Genomic DNA, 24,923 nt, shown 5'->3' with positions numbered 1-24,923 from the left:
TATCGTATGCTCAAGCCTTAGTGATCACATTTTTGTCTTATCATGATCAGGAAAGCTTCCGATGTAGGGTTATCAAATTATTCATGCAGCGTTTAATTGCGAGTGAGAGCATTGTTACTTCTGCATTTGTCTCAATGACATTTTATTACGTACAGATAAAACAGATAGATTTTATGACATATGAAACGCGCGTATTTCCAATTTCCAGCTGACGGACAACGTGCGCGCTCGCCGTAACGAGTCATGTACAGCAGTCATCATGCCTGATACATGTTATGTGTGTAGATCTAATAATCGATCGAATTGGGAAGTCGGAAAGATATTATTTAGGGTACCGAAGGAAGTTGTACACAAGGATGAAAAATCAAGAAAGTTGATTAGACTACTGCATGAAAAAAGGCTTTCCAATCTGTCAGTATCTGGTACCATGTTGTTTTGCCCGTCACTTGAATGCCGTGGATCGCTTGTCCAGGTCACGTGATTGATAAGTAGAGAATAGAACACATTACAGATTATACGTGATGAATAGAACACATTACAGATTATACGTGATGTACGATGCCAATATGCCGATAGGCCTAATATGCGGCAATATAACACCATGCCGTGTACGCCAACATATTGTTGACGCCCATAAATGTTGCTGTTCTTTGTAGTTTCTAGTGTGTTTGACGCATGCTCTAATAACGGCAAACCCTGAGGAACATTGAAGAAAAAATTACGCATGATCAAAATTATTTCAGTTCATGGTCGCTTTCAGGAAGGTACTCATGGCATAGAAAAAAAACTAACGTTATACTGAGACTTCGATTCTGGTTACAAGGAATAAGTAATCCCATGTTACGCAGACGCCTTTGTCTCCATAGAAATAATGAATTACAGTTTTCTATGGAGATTCAGACTAGACAACTGTCGTGATGATGAACACCTTTTAGAGGCTAATAAATCAAAGTTGCACAACTCTAGGGGAAAGAAAATGTCCAGAGTATACATGAAAAGTCTTCTTTCTCTTTCAGTCACTTGTCTTTGGTAAATTATTCATTTCTGATGTATGTGTTACCACATGTGACTACCTACAGTGACTGTTTCCCCTGTCCTTTGATATTTGAATGACATAAACTTTACAATGGCAGGGGAGATCATAATTGTATTGCGATACATGTACTGACCAAGGCCATGACAGTGTAAGACAGGTAAGTCCGCCATCTTTGTATCTCAAGGGGTATGTAAAAAGCATATTTTGAATCAAGAAGTTTGATAAAGAAAGTTGCATTTCTATCGGTCAAAGTTCCTGATCAAAATTTATTTGATGTACCTCAGGTCAAGATACAGAGGGTAGATTGATGGGGAAGAACGAGTCAACAGTAAGATGATGGATTGGTGTACGGAAAAAGAGACAGGCAATTTATCGTGTGAATGGTTGGAGAGGGTTTAGGATAGAAGGGATGGCGATGAACGGAGAATCATGGAGACAACAGGGATCATTCAAACCACCAGCTTTTATCGCAAAATGCTCCAATGGGCATTGAGCACCGTTAATCCCGAATCTGATATATATATATATATATATATATATATATATATATATATATATATATATATATATATATATATATATATATATATATATATATTATATATATATATATATATATTATATATATATATACTGTGAAATACTTTATTTTCGAGGGGAACTTATTTTCGTGGATTTCGAGGGTAGCAATTTTGCGCGAAAATAAAGTCACCACGAACATTTTCCAAAGTCTTGTCATGTATACAAATTACACGCTCTCATGTCACACACACACACGAAGAAAAAAACAACAAAAAGTGTACGGACATGTATATATATATATATATATATATATATATATAATATATATATATATATATATATATATATATATATATATATATATATATATATATATATATATAACTAGAAACGTGATATTAAAACGTGATATATATATATATATATATATATATATATATATATATATATATATATATATATATATATATATATATATATATATATATTTGTGTTCGTGTTTTAGAGACTTTGAGCGATTTGTTTAAATTCATAAATGCAAGCAATGAACCTTGTCATTAGACATTTAAATTTAGCCGATAGTCGAACATCTTCGTCTCTTGTTTTAAATCTCTCAAGTATTTGTCATAAGTGTATTCATTGGATCCTAAAAGATGCCCTATGTCACTTAACCAGTTAAACCATAGATATTACATGACCGACCTTGTAGAGTCATTTTTGTTCAGATTTAGTAGCAGCCTATTTGTAAGGTCAGGACCTGCAATTATCGTGCAAATGAAGAGAATTGTTCTCAAAGATGACAGCCTAGGTACGTGAGAACCTCATTCATATATATATATATATATATATATATATATATATATATATATATATATATATATATATATATATATATATATATATATATATATATATATATATATATATATATATATATATATATATTCGTTATTACGATCCAAACCTCTTTCTGTCTGATTTTACAGTTGTGTAATTCTTGCAAAATAGGAGGTATACACTAAAGCTTGACGAACACTTTTGTATATAATCACTCAAACGTGAATCACCGTCTCCTACATAGTTTCTCTGCTGCGTAAACATAAATTTCGTCTGCTTGAATATTCTTGACTAGACGGACAGAATGTCGTCACAAGATTTGACGCGATTCTGGATCATGTTTTATTGGTACGCAAAGTGAAAGAGTTTAACGGTTAGACAGTGTTACGGAAAAAATAAAGTAGTTTCAGTCACAAATTTAAATGTTCTTCTCTACTTCACAGAAATGTTTCTTTTAAAGTGCATTACAAGTTTGCAGAATCGTTTACAAATGAATGAATTTCCAACAATTCACTTGTTGGCGCGACACGATCTGTAATATTAATGTTCAAATTTTGAATACTCAATAAAAATGCATTACTTAAGGCCAACGCGACAAAAGATCATTCATGAAGCGCAATAACGTTTATTAAAAATACATAGCATTCAGTAGAAAGGCGCTATTTCTCATTAAAATTTGATATTGATCCGTGACCTTCAGTTTCGAAATCTCTCTGTGATCATTGCCGACTAATTAGTTCATTCAGAATCATTTATTAGAGTAACTCGACGAATTGTCAGTCGATAAATCAAACTAATCAATGAATCGATCAATCAGCGTCACATGCTGAAAACAAATATGAAAGGTAGGCTGAGAGATATAGAGGAGAGAGAAGGACAAACAGACGGACAGACAGACAGACAGACAGACAGACAGACAGACAGACAGAGAACAGTATCAAGAGTTATTACAGTCTCAAAGATTTGGACTTACTTTGCAGGTATAACAGCCAAAAGCTGTCAGCATGAGGTGTGTAATAATTGCAGCGTAGCCCCCTTCCTTGACAGCGTATGGCAAACTAAGAATTCCCGCTCCCTGAACGCAGTTGGCTACATTCCAAGCGGCTAGCCAGGTGGAACTTGTTCCGGCTGCAAGGGAAAAAAGTGCACACTTTGAAGGTTAGTTCTTGTCAGGAGAATCTGATGTCTCGCCGGAGATGAGGCAATGGCGTCCCAAATGATAAAGATAAGACACACATATTTTGATTTCAAAGACATTGGGGAGATGTTATCGGCTAGAAGTTGAAAACTACGAAAAAGGGATGATGCGTGCTTTAAACTGATGCACCTCGAAGCTAAAAGGATTTTACCTTTGCTCAAAATTTGTTTAAGGAAACCTTGAAGCATTCTCTTGCACTCTCAGGAACAAAATTTTAACGTTCACCATGCTAATTTTGGTGCCAGAGAAGGAAATGACCCAAAATTTACAGGTATTTGAAATTCAAAATGGCGCCGCTATATCTGTATCAGATTTATGAGTGAATATTTTCGATTTCCGCCAAAACAAGACAGTGAAAGCTTCACAGACTTCAAAAAGGGTCTACACAAGCAGCATAGCGGCAAGGTATTGTAAAATATGAAAATCTGAATAATGACCCCCCCCCCCCCTGGCGCATTTCTCTCAGATGAATGGTAAGTGCATTATGATCTTTGTGGTCTGTTGATTCAATCATCACTCAACGGGTTCAAAACTTCACTATCTCAACTTTGTTACATTTCGTATATCAAAAACCAATGTACACACAATCTTCATCATACTTCTTTTTCTGCATTACGACTTCCACCACTTTCTTCTAGCCCTGCACCCATCCCTACCTCTTTAAGACTTCCCAGTGCCTATGCGTTATATTGCTTTGTACAGCAGTGTCTATGACCCGTCGTATCATTTAATTCAGCAAAGAGGAAGTCAAACCTGTCATCGGCCTTTCAAAAATCAATTCAACAATTTTCCTTTACGTACTTCTGCCTTACTGCAAGTACCCAAATCTTCTATCTGTGAGCAAAGGCTCCGAATCTGAACCCATTGGTACCTTTTGCCATGACAACAGATACCTTTACAATTTAGGATAATGATCCATCAAACATAGAACATGTAATGCACAAGACCCAAACCATACTGCCCATGAAGAGTGGAAACACAGTTAATAGTTAATGTATAGTTAATATTCCCCTTATGCTTCCATATGGTGATCATAACACAACGAGATAATTTCAGTATTGGATATACGAATTATGAGATATAAATTACCCAAGTAAAGGGTTTAAGCTCTTCTCAGTCGATTCTTTAGAGGTTTTCATCCTTATGGTACAAATATGATGGGATTTTGTTCGAATTTAGAAACTTATGGATGTTTCGAGAGATTATTATTTAGTTTTCATTACAAAAAATACATTAGGAAATAATTCAATGATCATTGATGGAAGCACCGATGGAAAGGCTCACTTTAAAAAGTCTAAATATATACATCATAAAATGATTAACACGATTGGAACTAATTTGGGATAATTGGATGGTGAAGCAATGCCGATTTAATCTACAAATGTAATCTTATTTGCTTTTCTTTATAAATTATACACTTGTTTTTATGAGTTATTTGTAATATTTCAACATTCAGCTATATGGCACCTAACACTTTTGAGAAATTTGAAAAATATGGAAATCCAATTATCCCAAATTAGTTCCAATCGTGTTGATTGCCTCCGGCCCTCCAATCTACAAACGGTTGCAAATATATTACAAGAAATTATTGTTTGACATTTTACAAATTGTCAGGTATTGAACTCTGCCATTTAAGATAAAAATGCATCAATGATAGAAAGGCCCTGATAATGATGAGATAATTATGGCTTTTGACAAGCGTATCTCAAAAAGCAAGCAGGTAATTAGTTTGTCTGGAAGAAAAATTGCCATCAAATAATTTGTTCACATTGTTAGAAAATCTTTTTTCAGGGTTCGTTGTATGACAAGATGCGAAGTCGTCTTTGATTAACCAAATAAAAGCAAGCATTTGAATTCAAGTCTATGGATGAAATGTTTCATTACTTCGATATTGTTGATTTATTTAGATGACGTCAATGATTTTACTATTCAATACTATGTGACACAGAATCAACAAAAGCGAAGAAATGAGAAATTTGCGCTTTTTGAGCGCTTTCTTTTGTGTAGGTTCTGCAGATTGATAGAAGGGGCGTGTTTATTTTTAGGTCTCACACAGTTTTTAAAAAATAACATTTTTTATTTTCGTTTTTCATTGTCCCCTTTTTGTCATTTAGCTGCTTAATCTAGCACCAATGGAGAGCATGCTATTGCAAGTCTTTGTGTAGTACGCGCGCCATTTGTGTAGCAAAATTTGTGTTACCTTGCGTTTAAACAGGGAGGGCGTGCATTCCTAAATTTCGTCAACAGCTTCGCGCGAATCCTTACAGATTCTACAATTTGGTTTCTGGGATATAATGATCAAGTGATAATGATCGAGTTATCGATATGTTAATTTCACACGGTGTGCCGCTGATTGTGAGCTGAAGTAAACGGTTGTACAACGGCGCCCTATTTCTTCCAGTAAATAATTGTGTTGCGGATCAACGGCTACGCTTTACATTTCATGTGTTCAAGATAAATTGATAAATTGCCAGAACAGCATGTTATTCATTAAAAAGTTGTCTGCTTAAAGCTGATGAAGTGAAATAAATACAACGTAAAATTGATGAGAATAAACAATCTATAAGGCTCGGAATACTATGTTCTGATTTTTCCATTTAAAAAAGTGCCACATGAAACACGGAGACTAAAGTGTGTACCTTTTGTAACCAGTTTTCACTGTAGGCATAATACTTGGAAACTAAGCTATAATTTCAGTACTTTCTTTCACATCTAGAATTATTATATAAAATAGTGTATTCACCCGAGTAATTATGGTACTCAAGTGCCGCTTCAGTGCCCCCTTGATTTCTTAGAAGTCATGTTGTAACTTGTCATGCATTTCTAGAACATTGGCCTCCATGCAAGAGGATACAAATTCATTATACTGTGGGCTACATCAGTCACACGGAATGGATGGCACAAATGGGGAAAATGGAATACAACAAGGGATTAAGACATTTAACGTTCTCACATTAAATACCCATTAGACGTATTTCATATTTACACATATTCAGAGAAGTATGCGAATCTGCCATTATCAAAAACCTTTACAATTTCGGGTGGATTTTGTCAATATATGATTAGATGATAATTAAATGATAATTAGATGATAGCAGCCAAGCGGTCTCGGTGAATCTCGTATATCAATTCTGTGCTCTACCGTGCAGCACACGGCCAAAGCAAACACAGTGCTCAGATAATGTTTTGAAAACTACTACAGAAACGTTACAAGCGTGATACTAATCATATACTGGCAGCATTTAAATATTTTTGCTAAGGTTTGGGAACATAGATAAACGTCTTTGGAATCTCGGTAACACTGATGTGTCCTCAATTGTTATCGCGTTGACGTATATCATCCCATACGGATAAGTAGATGGGCTGTTCTTATGATATTTTCCTGTAATAAAATCCGTAGGATGCGTCGAATTTCTCGGCTTAAAATACTTGCATAGTACATTAAATTTAGTACATGCAGTTAACGTGGCTACTTGTAAAGATGATCTGTTTGATGTTGACGATAAACAGCAAGAACGCTCCGTGTTGTGACTTCATCTCTAACAAATAGTGAGGAAAGCTAAGGAAGAACGTGACTCCATAGAAAGTAAAAAGTGCAAATAGAAGATGCCATCGCCTAGAGCGGCAATGTAAACTGCGTCGGCGAAAAATGTGGATTTTTCCTCATGAAATGACTGTAATTATCAGAACTCAACCTGTTTTTTTAATCGTGGGTTTACCACTGGTATTAACCTTTTATGTCGAGTAGCTCTGCCCATTGAAGAAAAATTCGATTTTCTGGCAGCTAAAGAATCAGATAGTTTCTTTCATCGCAATTCCGACTATCTCAAAAGGCTCTACGATGGCTTCACGGTGAGTTAAAATGAAATACAGATTAAAAGTGTGACCTTTGACCTCCAAATGTTCACAGTAAATGTTGTAGATAAAAACTTTAATAAGTGTAATTCTGAGTGTCGGACTCTGGCCACGGTGATAACATCGAACAAAAATTGACGGCACGCGATGTCCCAGTTTATCACTCCTTGTCGTAAACGTGTCACTGTTTTCAGCTTTCTACTATGCAAACCAATTGAAAGCACCCCAAAATCAAAACTGTGACAGTCCAACAAGCATGAATTCGTCGGGTTAATACCAGATATGCGCACATGTTTTCTTCTAAACGGATTGTGTTATTTCTTATGTCACTGACACATATTATGTTAGTCCCGTAAGAAAGTGTCGATACGACACGGGAATGACATGAACAATCATTCCACTCATTTGATTTCACTGTTCATTAAGAATTTTTTAAGTATCACTGTAACTTAAGTATAAATTTAATCATGTGATAATCGCGTGATCATTCATAAAATGTAAAGGAGAGAGATGCATGAGTCGCACATTGTTTGTATATGTCTTACGCATATGTCTTTCTATCTGCCCGTCAGTCTGTCTGTCAATCTGTCTGTCTGACTGTCAGCCTGACTGTAAGTCTGTCTGTCCGTATGTATGTATGTATGTATGTATGTATGTATGTATGTATGTATGTATGTATGTATGTATGTATGTATGTATGTATGTATGTATGTATGTATGTATGTATGTATGTATGTATGTATGTATGTATGTATGTATGTATGTATGTATGTATGGATGGATGGATGGATGGATGGATGGATGGATGGATGGATGGATGGATGGATGGATGGATGGATGGATGGATAGATGTTTTTGTATGTATGTATGTATGTATGTATGTATGTATGTATGTATGTATGTATGTATGTATGTATGTATGTATGTATGTATGTATGTATGTATGTATGTATGTATGTATGTATGTATGTATGTATGTATGTATGTATGTATGTATGTATGTATGTATGCATGTATGTATGTATGTAATACTAGGAGGTAGTAGGTAGGTGGGTAGGTAGGTAGGTAGGTGGGTAGGTAGGTAGGTATGCATGTATCGGTATATGCATGTTTGCATTCATGGATGCATGTGTCGGCATGTATGTTTGAATGTCAATCACATATTCATGCTCAACGTTAAAGAAGGAAGGAGTTAATACATAAACCTCAATATCCGCAACCCCAAGTTCGACCAATAAGAATCCCGTTACATTAACATCAACATTATCAGTTTCTAGGATTTCGCCAGAGACTGACTTGTCGGATTCGTTCCAGTAGGTGACTCCCACAATTAATTACGGGGAAAGACAGCCATACTACGTGAATGTCAAAGGCACAGTGCTACTCTACGGCTAACATTGAATCAAAATGAAATAGAGCGCCAAAGAAATACCATGGAGCGTTCCTTAACATTGTACCCTAGACTATCTAACTTGTGGTCTTTATTGTGTGCAGCGTTTGGAAAAGACAGAGTTGTAAACAAGTTTTAATGGAAAGAGAGCCATTCTGAAAAACCATTGCATGCCTGTGTACTATATATACACAGCCTCGCCTTCATGTTTAAAACATAAACAATCCATTAAATCGCCAATTTGATGCGATTATTTGGAGTAATACAATCCCGCTTTGTTTCCCCAGCAACGCCCTGCAAAACACTTCATCTATAATTTGAGTATGATCATTTTATTTCATCGTTATCAGGAGTGACCCTAAGTTTAAACATTTAAATATAGAATCAAATTATCTATTCGTCTTGTATTAATAACATCCCACTGGAGATAAATGATGCATGGGGCGTGTTTTCAGTAAAACATAAAATGGAAGGTTGGGTAGGTTTGTATGCTGGCTGTCTGTTTGCCATCCCGGTAAACTGGCAGACCATCGCATCTCTTTCCTGAGTAGACGGTTCTGTTTTGTGTCGTCATTGAAAACAGATCTTGCACATCCCGCTCATACAAAACCACACAGTCACAAACATCAGAAGGTTCGCTTTTTCTTGATGGGAAAATCATAGGTTCAGTCTTGGTAGCTAGCAAATAGAATCGTCGCTTATAGTAACACCGTGGTAACTATGCTAGTAAACGCAGATGAAACATCGTGGATTTTGGTTAAGTGGCGCCATCATTCCATGTACCAAACTACTCCATCTTAATCGCCAAAATGTAAACCGGGATGATTTTCATCGAATAGGGTCATGCGTGCTTCCGCTGTAAACGAATTCTCTAAAATCCAATATGCATAGAATAAGTAAAAAAGGCCTAAATAACGTTCGTTTCCATAGAAACTTGACCCCTAAAGAAAAGCGAAGTGCCTTTTGTAGCAAATGAATCGTTACTTTCAAATTGGCCATTCGCTTTCAAATTACGCATATTGAATTATGGGTGATTTATACACTGCATCTCGCTTTCCTTGTCGATTCCCCATGTAAATGGCACACATTTAGGTAAAGTAGAGATTGCAGTATCAAAGTGGTATGTTCATGAAATTTAAATAAGATCTTCCATTTGGCAGAACAATGATAGCCAGTCTTTATATGAAATAATATGTTTTGAAAATATTTGTGAAGAGACATATATTTGTAATGGGCTTCGCCAGTATCAAATAATGAAAAGATAATTGTCAGCTATTTTTAACGATTACAACATAATGAATTGTTGAAGAGAAGGGCGGTAAATGTTGTCTTTGCTTTCATAATAATAAACCAGGAAATTATAACATTTTAAGAGAAATCTTTCAGGCAATCATCACAAAATGACATTTTCAAAAGAAGTGCACACCGGTTTGATGTCCAAAGAGAAAGCCACTTGAACGTCAAACAAAGAAGATGAATTCTAGTCTAAGAAACAACCGGCATAAAATGGCAACTCTTATAACTAAAGGTAAAATGTGCCTTAGGGACAGATATTCAGACTGTTAAACTTTTACAATTCTTTTCTAGTCTACCACTTGTGAGGGCTCACATTGAAGCTCATAGGGTAAATAAAATCTTCACCGGCTTATTTTTGTGAAATCGAAAATTTAATTTCCCCAGTAGTGTAAAAATCAGGGATGGCAGCCATTTTGAATTTCAAGTATCGGGGAAATATTGTTTCTCCAGAAGCAATTTTTGCACGGTGGCATCTGACGTTTATCCCAGATTTCGAAAGGAAACGGTTTAAAGTTACAGAAAGTTTTAGCAAAAGTTTACGTCTTTCGATAACGAGGCGCGCGTACTGTCTTATGAGTGATAGAAGTCCCCATGATAAAATGACCCTTTGACTATCATGCAAAAGCAATGGCCTCAAATCATCTTGATTATCGCAAAAAAGCACGATTTCGCCTTTGAAAAAGATGATAGCTCACGTAACGCGGAATACACTTGAATATGGTTGGAACTCTAATCGATTTATTGACGTGTCATCTGAATCTGTCGCTCTCGCTTCTTGAGTCAATGTGCTTGTTTCGTTTTTTGAAATGATAGATGCACGTATTAAATTCAATACACAATAGTTGAAGACGCATTTTAATTGATTTGTTGAATGTGCGCGCGCATCGTCTCATAATTCGACACAAGCGACAGGTGTTCATTAATCTTCCAACAGAAGAGAACTTGTAGCTCAGACTTTGCTCTACAGTTGCTTTTGTCTTTAAGCAAAAAAAAATCGGCGGACCCTACATGTGACCGGCCAGCCGTGAAACCAGGCAGTGGTTCCCGGGAAGACGACAAATCACCACATTCCGACACAAGATACCGTCGAAAGCACAAAAAAGCCCGCTGAAAGACGTCCGCAGGGAGTCAACACGTCACGCTACCCTTATCTTGTTGTTCACAGTTTTCTCGCTTGAGTGTGATTAATTATTTACACTTCTTAATATGATACATGTCCTCAAAGATACCCTCGGGAGCTCACAGTCTGCTTCGGCAATATTTAATGAAGAGAAAAACAATAATTTAGATATGTAGTCACGTGTCATAAGTTTTCACTGCATTCAGCCTTACGTCATGGCTGGCACGGAAGAGAGAGGGAGAAAGAGGGGTAGAGAGACTGAATGGGAGACGGAGAGGGTAGAAACAGTGACTGGGACTGAGATATAAAGACGAACAAACAGACAGATTGTTCAGAAAGTTTTGCTCACTCGCCTGAGTAAAACTTATTAAGATTGTGCGTGCTTCATGCCTAAAGCATAGAATGATTATTACGTGAATTGCAGTTGAAACATTCAAGTGTGCTATACCGACGATTTTCAGGAAATACTTTTATACGAGTCAGTATGCATGTCCAATTAGGGTAGTATCTTATAGATGTGCGGAAATGGAATTTTTAACAGATATTATTTGGGAAACTAATGCAGTCACATAAAGTTGTCCATATGAGACTATTGAAATTCGTTGAAATATATATGTAGATGAGACAACTGGTCTTGCTTTCGATAGGAGGAAATTAAGGCATGCTTTCTGAAGTTTACGTACTCCTTCCGTGACGCAGGCAACAGAATCGAAAGTTTCTTCCGCGAAAAGATCGAGAAAGATAGCAGTTTTTTCAATTATGTGTTCTGCGACGCCGTTTTACGATGGCATGCACCTCACACACACACCGCGAAGGTCACATAACCCCATTCCCATCATGCAGTCACAGACTCGCTGTAGAGTGGCGTAAGACAGTGTACAGAGACTCATCCACAGCACAGCGAGTTTTGGTAAAACATTTGTGCAACCACTATGGTTCATGAGAAGAGGATAGTCTCATATCTTAACACATCAACGAACACTTCATCTTATATTATATACATTTTATTCGGATGTGTCGACTCGCAAATGACGAGCAGGAATACAAATTCAGAGCTTTCCTAAAATTGAATTAATACTCCAAAATTGAAGTCCATATAAGCGGCGCTATTATTCCATTCATCAATATTAATACAATGTATTATCAAGTCATAATCACGGTGTTTGAATGGCTTTGAGTTTAATCCGGCGATTACATTGTAAGTTACCGACCGTAACTTCATTTATATGATAATTTGTTTCCATGGTAATCCCAAAATATGATGATCTGATAACGCGGCTAGCCTAACTTCCCGGTCGTAATTCTCGCTGGTGCTATGGCAGTTCCGAAGTAAGCGCCACTGACTGTACAGTGATGACGTCATCAAATTGGTGAATCGTGGAGACCCACCAGAGTTCGTACTGCATGACATTCCGAGAATTAAAATCGCGAGGTGCACATTATTTTTTGATGGAATAATTCAAATTGAAAAGGTAGTAATACCCGCACAATGCATTGCATTTTAACTCGTTTGATCAAAGCATCGAAGCTTAAAGTCAAATTCTGAAATATTCCCCGTTGCAAATGAAATCTTACAATCTTAAGCTTACTTTACTGACAACTCTTGCTACAGAACTGAAATGAACATGAAAACTCAAATCAGCTTTAAGAAATTAGCAAACTTCTTATATCCATGAAAATGTTGATAGATTTCAGAATTCCATCACTGACATAAATTTAGCCTTGAAGACATACTTCATGCATCTTTCTCGGTATTTTTTTTCACCTAAATGATTCAAAGAATAAAAATGTGCCTGTATGTCCAGATGATAAATAGTTGTGTAGTTATCATAAATCTATCGTTAATTACTGCATAAATTATGCGGGAAAGATGATAAAAAGCCAACAACAAGCATTGAGGAACGGATAGAGTTTCACACATTGTTACAGACAGCAACATACTAGGAATTTGACTGAAGCAAAAGCTTCCAAAACATGATAAAGAATGATTCTTGCTTGTAATATATTAATTGATACCTGGACTTGTTTACTTGTGTTACCTATATTGGACACAAAGAAGGAACTTCCACGACGCAAAAAACTAAAAGTCATGCACACATGCAAATGTAAGGAAAGGCTGCGGAGAGCGTTATAAACATGGAAATGAAATTCAACGATATTTAGAATGCTAAAAAAAACTACATTGTTTTCTGATGCCGATAATGAAAGATTTTCAATCAGTTATGGTGGTATACGCTGTGGCAAATCAGACTTCAACGTTACAGTATAAAGTACGTTACGTTAGCCTTTCAATGTTATATTCCCCTGTAGAAATAAACATCCAGCATTGTAATGAGATATTGGTTTTATTTGAAGTCAATCAATCATGACACGATAGCAAAGCATTACTTTGTGGTTTGTCACATGTGATATGTTGCATTCTCTCTCTCTCTCTCTCTCTCTCTCTCTCTCTCTCTCTCTCTCTCTCTCTCTCTCTCTCTCTCTCATATGTGCGAAGACATAGCCCTTTGCTCAATTTCTGCTTTAAAATTAGATAAGCTAAATAAGACACAAAACGGAATCAATATTAGATGAGTTTTCGTATAAATAAATAGGCATTTTGAATTTATGTTAGTATGGCGTGTTGTGTGGCTGCAGTAAGGTACAGATGGTTTTGCATTGCGCTATCTTGCTTATTTGACTCAAGAAGCGCCGAGATAAAAGCGAGAAGTCGATTATCTTTGCTAAAGATAAGAACACAGATCACGATGTTGTGAGCTGAAAACCTCTATTAAAACGATGAGCTTACAGCACTACCGAAGAGTTTGCATAGTAACTTTAAAGACTGATATACCGATTCGATAAAAATTATTAATTATGTTACTGTCGATTAGTTGACTGTTGGTGGGCAATAAGCAATAATGAATTTTACACTGTTTTAAATATCATCGAAATAGTTGCCGGCCGTTTGCCTTAAAAGCATATAGTAATGTCATAACGTCGTGATTATCAGATAATTTATACCTCTGAGTTTTGTTGACCTGGGAGAAAGCAAACGCCAAGCTGGTGTAGATTTTGACCATCCACAAATGTATGCATTGTCTCTATGTCTGCCTGCATATTGGTCCGTCCTGTCGTCGTTATCCGACAACAAGATATATAAAGACATGGTGACCCTAACCTCTTTGCTTACATTTACAAGTAACCCTCACTAAATGAGGAGAGATTTATAAGCATGCGTTATTTGTACAACTTTCATGCAATATCTTTCATTCATATGCTAATAAAACTCAAGGAACTTCCTTCTTTATTTCTTGCATGGATATGTTACCGTTAATGGATTTTATATTTCATTTCTCAACATAGCTATAGCTTGTATTTTGTTGGGCAAAGTGTTACTTTTCATGTTACCAAATCATGCTATATGCTACAGTACGATTTTACGTACACAAAGTAAACCTGCCTGACTGTCAGGCTCCCATGACTCTGCATAGTTCTTTCATGACTCTTTCTAGCTCCAGCTTGCACGACAGGGCCTGCGCTCTTCCTTCGCCTCTCACTCCTGCTTTTCACCTTGGTCAATGTCAATCTATCTGTCTTTCCCTTCCCCGTTTTACGAATCTCTCTCTCTCTCTCTCTCTCTCTCTCTCTCTCTCACTTTGGCTTCGTTATGTTATCGTATTACTTTACTTGTCGTCTGCCCGTCTGTTCAGTGACCGAGAGGGACGGGACACTGCAGAACGAGAGCTCGGGTGGACTGGCAGACAGGCAAGCGCATGCATAGCAGGAAGACAGACAAAAAGCCGTGGAGAGATGACGCTGAGATGGTTATCTTGGCCAATTGAACAACCATATCGACGCCAGCAAGAGAAATATATAGCCTACAGTTTTAACTCGCAAAGCACTCCGTGTGATTACTGTTACTAGATAGGTAGGTTTTGTTTGAGTTGGAAGTCCGCCGTAAAGTGAATAAGGAAACAGTTGTGTAGGTGCCCGATAAACTATCTTTCCTCTCTGGCAAACCTCACGAAGACGATGCTGAAGATAAACAAGCAAGTTCTGTAAGACACCCGCCTGTAATTTCATTGCCGATATAGAATTGCGCTCAGAGATGGTAAGCACTCTAAATCCCACCAGACTACGCTGATATTTAGCGTCTGCTTCGAGTCTACCGTTATTTCAAACAAATTTCAACTGTATGGTAAGCGTGCGAAGGCTTTGGAGGATATGCAAAGGCGCCGACGAAATAAGTTTTCAGAGCCCGCCATCTGTGCTCGATCGCGGAAGTCTGACGTAAAACACAGGGCACGCAGAAAACATAAACACCTTTCTTTGTTTACAACGCACAAGCCACCTCTAGCGACTCACTAAATCCTTATCAACGCAAATCGCAACAATGACTGCGATAGTCTCTCCAGACCATATAGATATCCTTCAAAAGCATCAATCGTCGATCGTGCCGGCAACACGGCACAAGCTAGACTTCTCGGCGTGTACACAAGTGACTGCATCATTCTTTCGCGGGCAATATTTTTATGTCATATAGACGTTAACGAGGACATCACGCATTGTGAAATCGATTCGAGGCAAGTCGCGCTGGCAGCGCAGCGGTGCTTAGAATTAATGGCCAGAGAGCAAAACAAGGCTGCAACACCAATATGTGACCTTGGTTTAGAGTGTTAATTGTCGAAGTACAGGTCGAGGAACTTTGGCATTGTCAACATCATATTAACTGACAGCATACTTGTCAGACTTGACGATATGTGTGTCGTAAATAGCGAAATAAATTCAACATAATTGTCGCGATAAAAAACTGCCAACTGTCAAAAATAAGACTCTTCCACTAAAATTGAATACGCTGAATGATTGCAATTGCCTTTGATGCATCCGCTTTTGAAAATACATTTGAAGGGCAGTACACTGCCCAGATTGCTGGCAGAGAATGACATTCACGAAGCGCCAATCCTCGATCCCTGGTTCTTGTATTAGCGCTTGTTGGCGTTGCCTATTTAGCTAAATGTTTAACCTTCGGTGTCAGTTGAAAGCTGTTTCCAGTCTATATAAGTAAGGTACATCCCGCCTGGGGAAACATATATTTAGATAATAACAATGCATTTTGGTATTCAACTTGTAGGGGTCATTTTGAAGTTCAATGAGTAAATGAAGTTTTCGCCGGCTTATTTTTGTGAAAATCGAAATTAGAGTTGACACAATGATGGCTGCCATTTTGAATATCAAGTGTAGGTAAATACTGGGTAATTAGTTTCTCTAAAAGTCACTAGTACTGTTGATGAAATAACTACAGTTCTTTAACCGCAAGACCACCAGAAGAATGATAAAAAAATACTCCTTATGGTTACATTGGCTAATGGTGAAAATGCCAAAGTGGAAGGTCAGACACAATGTTATTTATGTAAATTATCTTTTACTATGCATGCCGGAACAGCCAATCACCAGTAACCCTATAACTAGCGAAATCAGTGTCATAACCAAAGCAAGCGTAATCTACAGTCCCATAGCGGACAAGTGCCGACCTCCAAATGAATAAATTCCACATCATTGAATAATACACACGATTAAAACTAAATTGGGAGAATAGGATATTGTAGTAATATTGGTTTAATCAGCAAATTTAAGCTAATCTACTCTTCCGGTTTTTGCAATGTACGTGTTTTAAGGGTAATTTGTAATATTGCAACTTTCAGCTATAGGGTACCTAAAACTTTTGATAAATTTGTACATTTTCATTTTGTCATTTTCTGTAACATTAATATTTGGGAGATGAGTAACATGGATCAGCACACTAAAACGGATGAAAGAGTGGTTGACAAAGACACTGCCTCAGCTTTGTTTCGGATGATACATGCCTCGATCCAGAAATCCTCAATAAGACCTTCAAACCATCCTCTTTCATGATGAAGAATTAAGAGTAGAGTCACCATGCAAATTCTGAGGCAAAGTAAATAACATTTTATTTGAACATTTCGTAATATAACAATGCGGATCCTATGTGCGATCCATTCAGCCAATCAGGTGATCCAATTACTTTCTACCAATCACTACAGACTAGAATCTCCTGCCTCTAATGAATGTTTCATTTTGAGTTTTCTATCGCGTTCGTTGCAAGCCTTTATAAGGCGCGTTGAATTCGCTACATATTGTTCATTTTCTTCTTTCTCACTGTTCACACTGCAATAAACCTCGCGAGTTCATTGCAACTACACTATTCCTTTGGTTCAGACTTGGAAACCAAGATCTAACCTTGATCTAACACCGAAATAAAACTTGGATTTCAAAATATAGATTTTACCTAAACTTATAAAAATTCAAAATGGCAATATTTCTATTGTGCAAATTAAAGTTTCGGATTTCACAACAAGGCGGTGAAAACTTCATTTAAACGGTTCACACAAGCAGTAAAGGACAGAAATGAAACGTAATTGTACTATGCGTAATGTCCGCAAAATAATGTCCCGGTTAACGTCCAAGAAAGAATCTCAATATAAGACGTGATGACGATATAATGTTGTCTAAAAAACAAAATGCCAGTGAGCTGACGGCTACTCGAACAAATGGAGTGTAGTCTTCTCACTCAACAAATCATAAAGCCACATGTATTCTGTTGTTAGTTTGCAAAATAAACAAAACAACAACAACAAAAGAACCAACAAAAAAAACAAATTAACAAAAAATTCCCAACTATACTGAAAAGGCGACTTTTTCCACTCGAGACAAGGAGCAGCGGGAGTCAAACGTCATCTTAACGTGTTGCCGTTCGACATACCTGCATATGTATGAAACCGAAAGTGGGACATTAAAAGACATGAATAATTTATGCAGTCGCATCTAAGGAACACAGCGACATGTGACTGAAATTTTAGAAGATCCGACAAGGCGCTGTAAAAAAAGACATCCACTCTCGTAAATAAATCGTGCTGTCACGGTCACCTATGCAGCGCACGGAAGCATGAAATAATAATACGATGCTGCAACGTAGGCAAAGAAATCGATGAATCATTATAGATGGATTTGATGAGCATGTCAGTGCGTTACAGCAACGCGTCAACGGAGGTTCAATGTCCATTCCGATTTTCGAATACAATTAGGATAGCTATCAGGCGCCAGCAACCATGGATGCGCAATTCTAATACATTAGTTACAATAAAAACGAATGAGGCATCAAGGTTGCCTACGATCGTGACTGAAATCCTTTTTTGAATTGTTTGGTAATAAAGAAGCTTTTAATACTTTTTAAGGACGTGAGCATATAGACAGAGGTCATATTCTACACTTCAATCACAATAAAGGCCAAAAATTTGTAATAGTTTCGAAACAAAGTAGTAGATGTTTTAAAAAATAGCATTCACTTTAGAGATGTTTGTAGCATTAACAGTCGCTCGTTGCCATGCATAGCGTCGTTGAAACGAGAGATTTAATATAAGTGAAAAGTCATCTTTTTCAGCATTGTTTGACTCCAACGTAGAATTTACTGCAATTTGATTTTCTAATTTAGCACTCGGTGCACTCAGATCGATAATTTTGATTCTCTGAAACTTTGATGAGTTCCGTTTCCCACTGTGACATATCTGTGCAAGGTACAATAAGCCTTGTATATTGTAGTACGCGCTCGAAATTGAAGACAAATTTTTGTTCAAACTTTCCTGAATGAAACTTTCAACCATTATCTTACCAAATCAACGATAAAAATCAAGGGTCACCTTGTAAAGTTGGAAGTAGCGAAACAAATTACCAAACATTTTGCGATATTTAAAATTCAAAATGACCGCCATTTCTGTGTTAACTCTATGAGGGAAAATTAAATTTTGGATATTCGAAAAAGTAAGACGGTGAAAGTTTTTCTTTCTCCAAGAGCTTTAAAATGACCCCTCAAAAGTGGTAGATCAGGAAAGAATTGTAAAAGTTTGACAGTTCGACTCTCGGCCCCTGAGGCGAAGTCTACCTTAAGCATACCCAGCGAACTATAACTTATTATAGTGAAGCATACATGTGTTCAACTCTGCGTATCACCATATGCTCTTACTCTTCACTTTGTAAAAGTTTCGGTCGCAACTTTTCGGGAAGAAAAAATGTCGAAAAAGTCTTTCCGAATCGAGAAATCAGTTCCTTTATCATATTTTGTCATTTATTTAAAGCATGGCAAAAACTTAATATTATAAAAAGAATGATTTAATCATCTTATTTTCAAACTAGCATAGGTTTTACACATGAGCACGCTTGCATCGCGTGCCACTGCATGGAGTACACGTAATTTTGTGTAACAGTGTGCGGTATTTTAGTTAGTGTTATGAAAGTTACGACATATTAGACCATACACAATGTCATATAAAGGGTATAATAACTGTATCTTCTATCATAGCTTCGGTATCTTTATTAGATTGACGTCATAATTTAAAAACTCGCCACGACTAAAGCACGACACATCTACCATGTCGTGAACATTGAGTATGGTAATTAAGCATCAAAGGTGAGGTTCGCTGAGGAGAACCTGACATTGGTCCATATACAACTAATATGCGCGCCTTACCAACACGTATGACGCTTACTATGATTAACTGGATAGACAGCAGAGTAACGATGTGTTACACGATCATGAAAGATAATTGGCAATATGGAAAACCCCTATTGACACACATTTAAGGTAGTATGACATCTTTACTTTGCTGTCACCGTTCTCAAGAAACTAAAACATTCTCTTCAATCATCATGAATGAAAATAAGAGTCATATTATGATTACAGAAGTGAAGTAACCTAAAATTTATCAACATTTTACATTAAAATAGTCGTTATTCCACAAAGAAGATGGCAAAAAGTAACTTCTCTACTCATCTCTAAATTTAACTCAAACATTATTTGTACTGGCAAAGAATTGTAAAAGTTTCAGATTTGAAAGATCTTTGACCGAGTTTTAGCCAGTCCTGGCGAAGTTATAGCAGCTGGCGCTCCAATTTGTTCTTGATTAAACGGCTGCGATGTCCTAATTGAGTAATAAGTCTGAGAATGTTCAATTTTTCATGAAGGCCATCCATTTATTTTCTGGCAAGGTAAATGCTTAAAGTAAATCTGAGACACTTCCTTGGCCTCTATAGGGTAATGTGAATGTTACAGATTTTCACCGATTCGAAATTGCTGAAGCAAGGGTTTTGAACAAAGAACACAAAGTCGTGTGCGCCTTGGGGACAGATATTCGGACTTTCAAACTTTTACAGTACTTTTTGACCTATCACTTGTAGGGGCTCATTTTGAAGCTCATGGAGCAACTACAGTATTCATCGGCTTAGTTTTGTGAAAATCGAAAATTTGAATTTTCCCCTAGCGTTAGCACATAAATGAAAATTTGATTTTTTTCCCTAGAGTTAACACATAGATGGCGGCCATTTTGAATTTCAAATATCCGTAAATTTAGTGTAATTTGTTTCTGCAGTACCAAACTTGTTATTTTTGAATTTTGAAAAGGGAGAGTTTCAAGTTTCGTTTAAAATTTCAGCAAAAGTTGGAATATTTAGATTTCGAGGCGTGTATTACCTTAAAGTTGAATATTCAGTAAATTGTCGATCAGGATTTGAACTCATGACATACGGTACCTCTTCACCAAGCGAACTCAGACATCAGCGATCAGAACCGCTGAAAGCTTCATGTCAAGTTTACCATCATCGCTTGAGATGTCACACACCAATATTATTCAAAGATCAACTCTATTTCAAGACATTCAGAAAAGATTTCTTACGACTGTACACTTCATAAACTGAAATATTCTTAGAATAGTTTCTTTTGTCTTTCACACCACTGGAGTGTACAATGGAGCCAAAGCCTTTATGTTTTTGTGTGTCAGATGCCTTGAGTATATAGACGTCTGAAATATCAACATTATTCACAGAATCAAAGCAGGAAGATTATTCAAAGAAATACAAATCGCTTTTGGGCAAAATAAATGTTAGACATTCAACAATATAAACGCGAAGATTTTAGCAGTTGTCATAGAAATGAGTCATCATTGTTACCAGTCGGTAAATGTCACGAATGTTAGAAGGCAAGAGATATTAAGCTTACTAAGGATGTAATTTGACACTTTTCAAGTCATGATATGACAAATATAGGGCATTTTAGTCTAATTTCCTTCTTACAACTTTGCTTCTTTACGAAATTACCTTTCCTCTCCCGTTTTCACTGACTTGCAACCTTTTAAACATTAAACAAGCAACAAGTGACAGGGGGGGGGGGACTAATAAAGAACATTCGCAGTATTTATATGCAAATTAACGTGACCTCTGACCTGCCTCAACAAACAAGAGTTTAATTACCCCAGCGCTTGGCTGTATATAACCAGCGGCAGAGTAATATTCCCTTACTTTTTATATATATAAAGTAAGTAAGATCGTTCACGTTTTCAAATACAACTGTCAGTCACTTCCCGTTTTCAGGGAGTATGAACAAAGGATCGTCGAACTAATTTTGTCGTCACAAACACAATTGAAATTTCTCTGATTTCTTTTAAGTTGGCGGTTTATTGAAGTTCAATTTTAGGCTTCGAAGTTGTTTGTTTGTTTATCCTACTTTATAATTTTCATGATACTGTTCTAACTGTGTCGTTTATAAAATTACTGAATATCTACTTTACAATGGCTGAGAACGATCCAATGTTTTGGTGGAAATAATCACGCTAATGTAATGTGCCAACATTAACAAAAGCTTGAAAAAGGACGTTTAATGTAGGGCACGTCGACACCTTTTCGAGTTCAAGCTGTCACGGTCGTAATGGCAGAAATCAGTCTTTTCAAATAGATGCTGCTTTTGATGAACTAATTGATCGTTTTAAATTGATCGCTCTGTGCAAAATCCAATAAATATGTCAGCAAAATGTTTCACGACCATTGAAGTAGAAGTGTCGTATCTCGCTGTCCGCCACTGTATCTTCGATCATAATTCATATTTCTACAACCCACTAAACAAACACAGACACCTGATAATTCTGTAACGTTACTTCGGAGAGACAAATTTTTGACCGATTCGGAAGCTGATGCCTCTCCTTATGCGTGGATCCTGTGTCAATTAGGGACGGACCATTAGATCTTGGGAGGGGGGTGGTCAAAAACAGAAAAAAAAAATTTTCAGAGCAGAAAGTTAGGAAAAAAAAAATCTTCAAACTAGTTTGCAAAATAAAAAAAAAATAAATAAGAAGACAAAGGCGTAAAAAAAAAATCTGCAAAAGTCTTTAAAATTTTGAATTTTTTTTAGATTTTACCGACAGAAAGCAACTTTCTGTATTTTTTAGTACATCCTCCCGGCACATTTTTAATTTTAATTTATACATTAAGAGTGACTGTATCCCTTATACTGGAAGTTGTGATTATCTTATCTTTTCAGGACTTTTGTATTCTGATCACTTGAAAATTATGAAATTATAGAACCTGTTTTCTGCTTCTTTCCTGCGTACAAACCAAGCAGGTACACTAGGTAAAACATTGAAACTATGGTATGGTTGTCAAGACAGAAAGTTGTATTTGCCTTTTAAGATCAAGGTAAACAGATGCAGGCCACATCAGTTTCATTTTTTTCACAGCATTTTATTGCAATGATGAATGCAAGAATGGGTGAACAAGTAGAAACACGTCAATAATGATAAAACAACATATCAAGTCATTATGTATTATTTTGCTTTTAAAAAGGCATTTTCAATTCTTTTTTCTCAAAAAACAGCCTCAAAAAACAACAGCAACACATGTTTTAACATTCAACAATACACTACGTAGAATGCCATCTATCCAACAAATCCCAACACAAAAACACACAAAAGGGTTGAACTTTGAAAGTTTCTCGATAGCAAATACTGAATAAATCTGCATGAATAATCGTTTTTGTGTAGCAAATTTCAAAGAAATTGGACAAGCCCTTTCAGAGAATACAGATTTTTTGACCATAAATGGCATAAATTGCCCTAAAAAGACAAATATTGAAATTTCAACACATCTATACACATCCAATCAATTTGGACATGCTGCTACAGAGAAATAGATGTTTTGATCAAAAAAGGGCAACAATTGCTCTAAAAACACAAATATGCAAATTTAACTATATTATTTAGCTTATTTTAGCTTCTCAGCTTGTCAAAATCAATTGTAAATCATGAGATATGCATGATGTTTGGTGGGGTGCATGTAGCCATTTCACCACGCAGTAGAAAGGGAAGCCGGGAAACCAAAATAGTCAATTTTCAAAACTATAGGAAGCTACTGAGGAGCAAGAAGACCATGTTTCAGAGGAAGATGTGTAATCCGAAAAAAATGCTCCAAAGTGCCACCAAATAACACCATTTTTATCTCTATTTTTCAAAAGCTCCAACAGCAGCAGGGGGACACTCCCCTCCTGACCTCCCCCGCAAAAAATACTCCCCAAGTGCAACCAAATAACACCATTTTAATCTCTATTTTTCAAAAGCTCCAACGGCAGCAGGGGGACACCCCCTCCTGACCACCCCCCCGCAAAAATACTCCCCAAGTGCCACCAAATAACACCATTGTAATCTCTATTTTTCAAAAGCTCCAACAGCAGCAGGGGGACACCCTCTCCTGACCTCCCCCTTCAAAAATACTCCCCAAGTGCCACCAAATAACACCATTGTAATCTCTATTTTTCAAAGCTCCAACGGCAGCAGGGGGGCACCCCTCCTGACCACCCCCCGCAAAAATACTCCCAAGTGCCACCAAATAACACCATTGTAATCTCTATTTTTCAAAAGCTCCAAGGCAGGAGGGGGACACCCCCTCCTGACCTCCCCCTTCAAAATACTCCCCAAGTGCCACCAAATAACACCATTGTAATCTCTATTTTTCAAAAGCTCCAACAGCAGCAGGGGGACACCCCTCTCCTGACCTCCCCCTTCAAAAATACTCCCCAAGTGCCACCAAATAACACCATTGTAATCTCTATTTTTCAAAAGCTCCAATGGCAGGAGGGGGACACCCCCTCCTGACCTCCCCCTTCAAAAATACTCCCCAAGTATCACCAAATAACACCATTGTAATCTCTATTTTTCAAAAGCTCCAACAGCAGCAGGGGGACACCCCCACTCCTGACCTCCCCCCCCCCACCCGTGACCGCTTGCGTGGCCACTTGTGGTGCTTTGCACCACATCTTTGCCCTCTTTATCTTCAGACAGCGACGAACTAAAAAAAAATTATAAATCTGAAAATTTACTCTGAAAAAAAAAATTTGCACAGCTAATCTCAATTGGAAAAAAAAAAATTCAGAAATTTACAATAGTAAAAAAAAAATTTTCACAATTTCATTGTGACCACCCCCCCTCCAAGGTCTAATGGTCCATCCCTTATGGGATACAGTCGATATGCAGATCTCAATAACTGACGTCTCCTGCGAGACCCTCACGGGATTCCCCAATCATTAACACGTATAATTGGTACAGACATGGGTAGACGTCGCCGGTGATTAAAGTTCTTAGTTTTGGGAAAGTCTTGCCATGGACGCGATCATCAATTTCTGTTTGTGTCGTAGGTACTGAGCAAACAGGAGGAATCCATCCCATCCCAGGGGAAGCTCGGCTTACCAATCTCAATATCTGTGACATGTCGCGTTGAACCAACTTCGATAATAGCAGGCTTGTCTCGGCTTCGTACTCTCTGGTTCAATTATTATTGATGCTATACTCACAAATCT

General features: G+C 37.1%; 1 protein-coding gene across 3 annotated transcripts in view; it reads right to left on the bottom strand.

Moving 5' to 3' along the window:
- LOC139122851 (vesicular inhibitory amino acid transporter-like) overlaps positions 1-24,923 on the bottom strand; it is an 86,380-nt gene that overhangs the window by 27,862 nt on the left and 33,595 nt on the right. For all 3 annotated transcript variants that reach the window (XM_070688662.1, XM_070688661.1, XM_070688663.1), the window contains exon 3: positions 3,369-3,523. In XM_070688662.1, coding sequence (XP_070544763.1) covers positions 3,369-3,523 — 155 coding nt within the window. The remainder of the gene's footprint in view (positions 1-3,368; positions 3,524-24,923) is intronic.

The sequence above is a fragment of the Ptychodera flava genome, chromosome 22 (genome assembly GCF_041260155.1).
Source record: "Ptychodera flava strain L36383 chromosome 22, AS_Pfla_20210202, whole genome shotgun sequence".
In the NCBI taxonomy this organism is placed as follows: domain Eukaryota; kingdom Metazoa; phylum Hemichordata; class Enteropneusta; family Ptychoderidae; genus Ptychodera; species Ptychodera flava.
The sequence above is the reverse complement of the archived record's forward strand: the minus strand, read 5'-3'. Positions and strand labels throughout refer to the sequence as shown.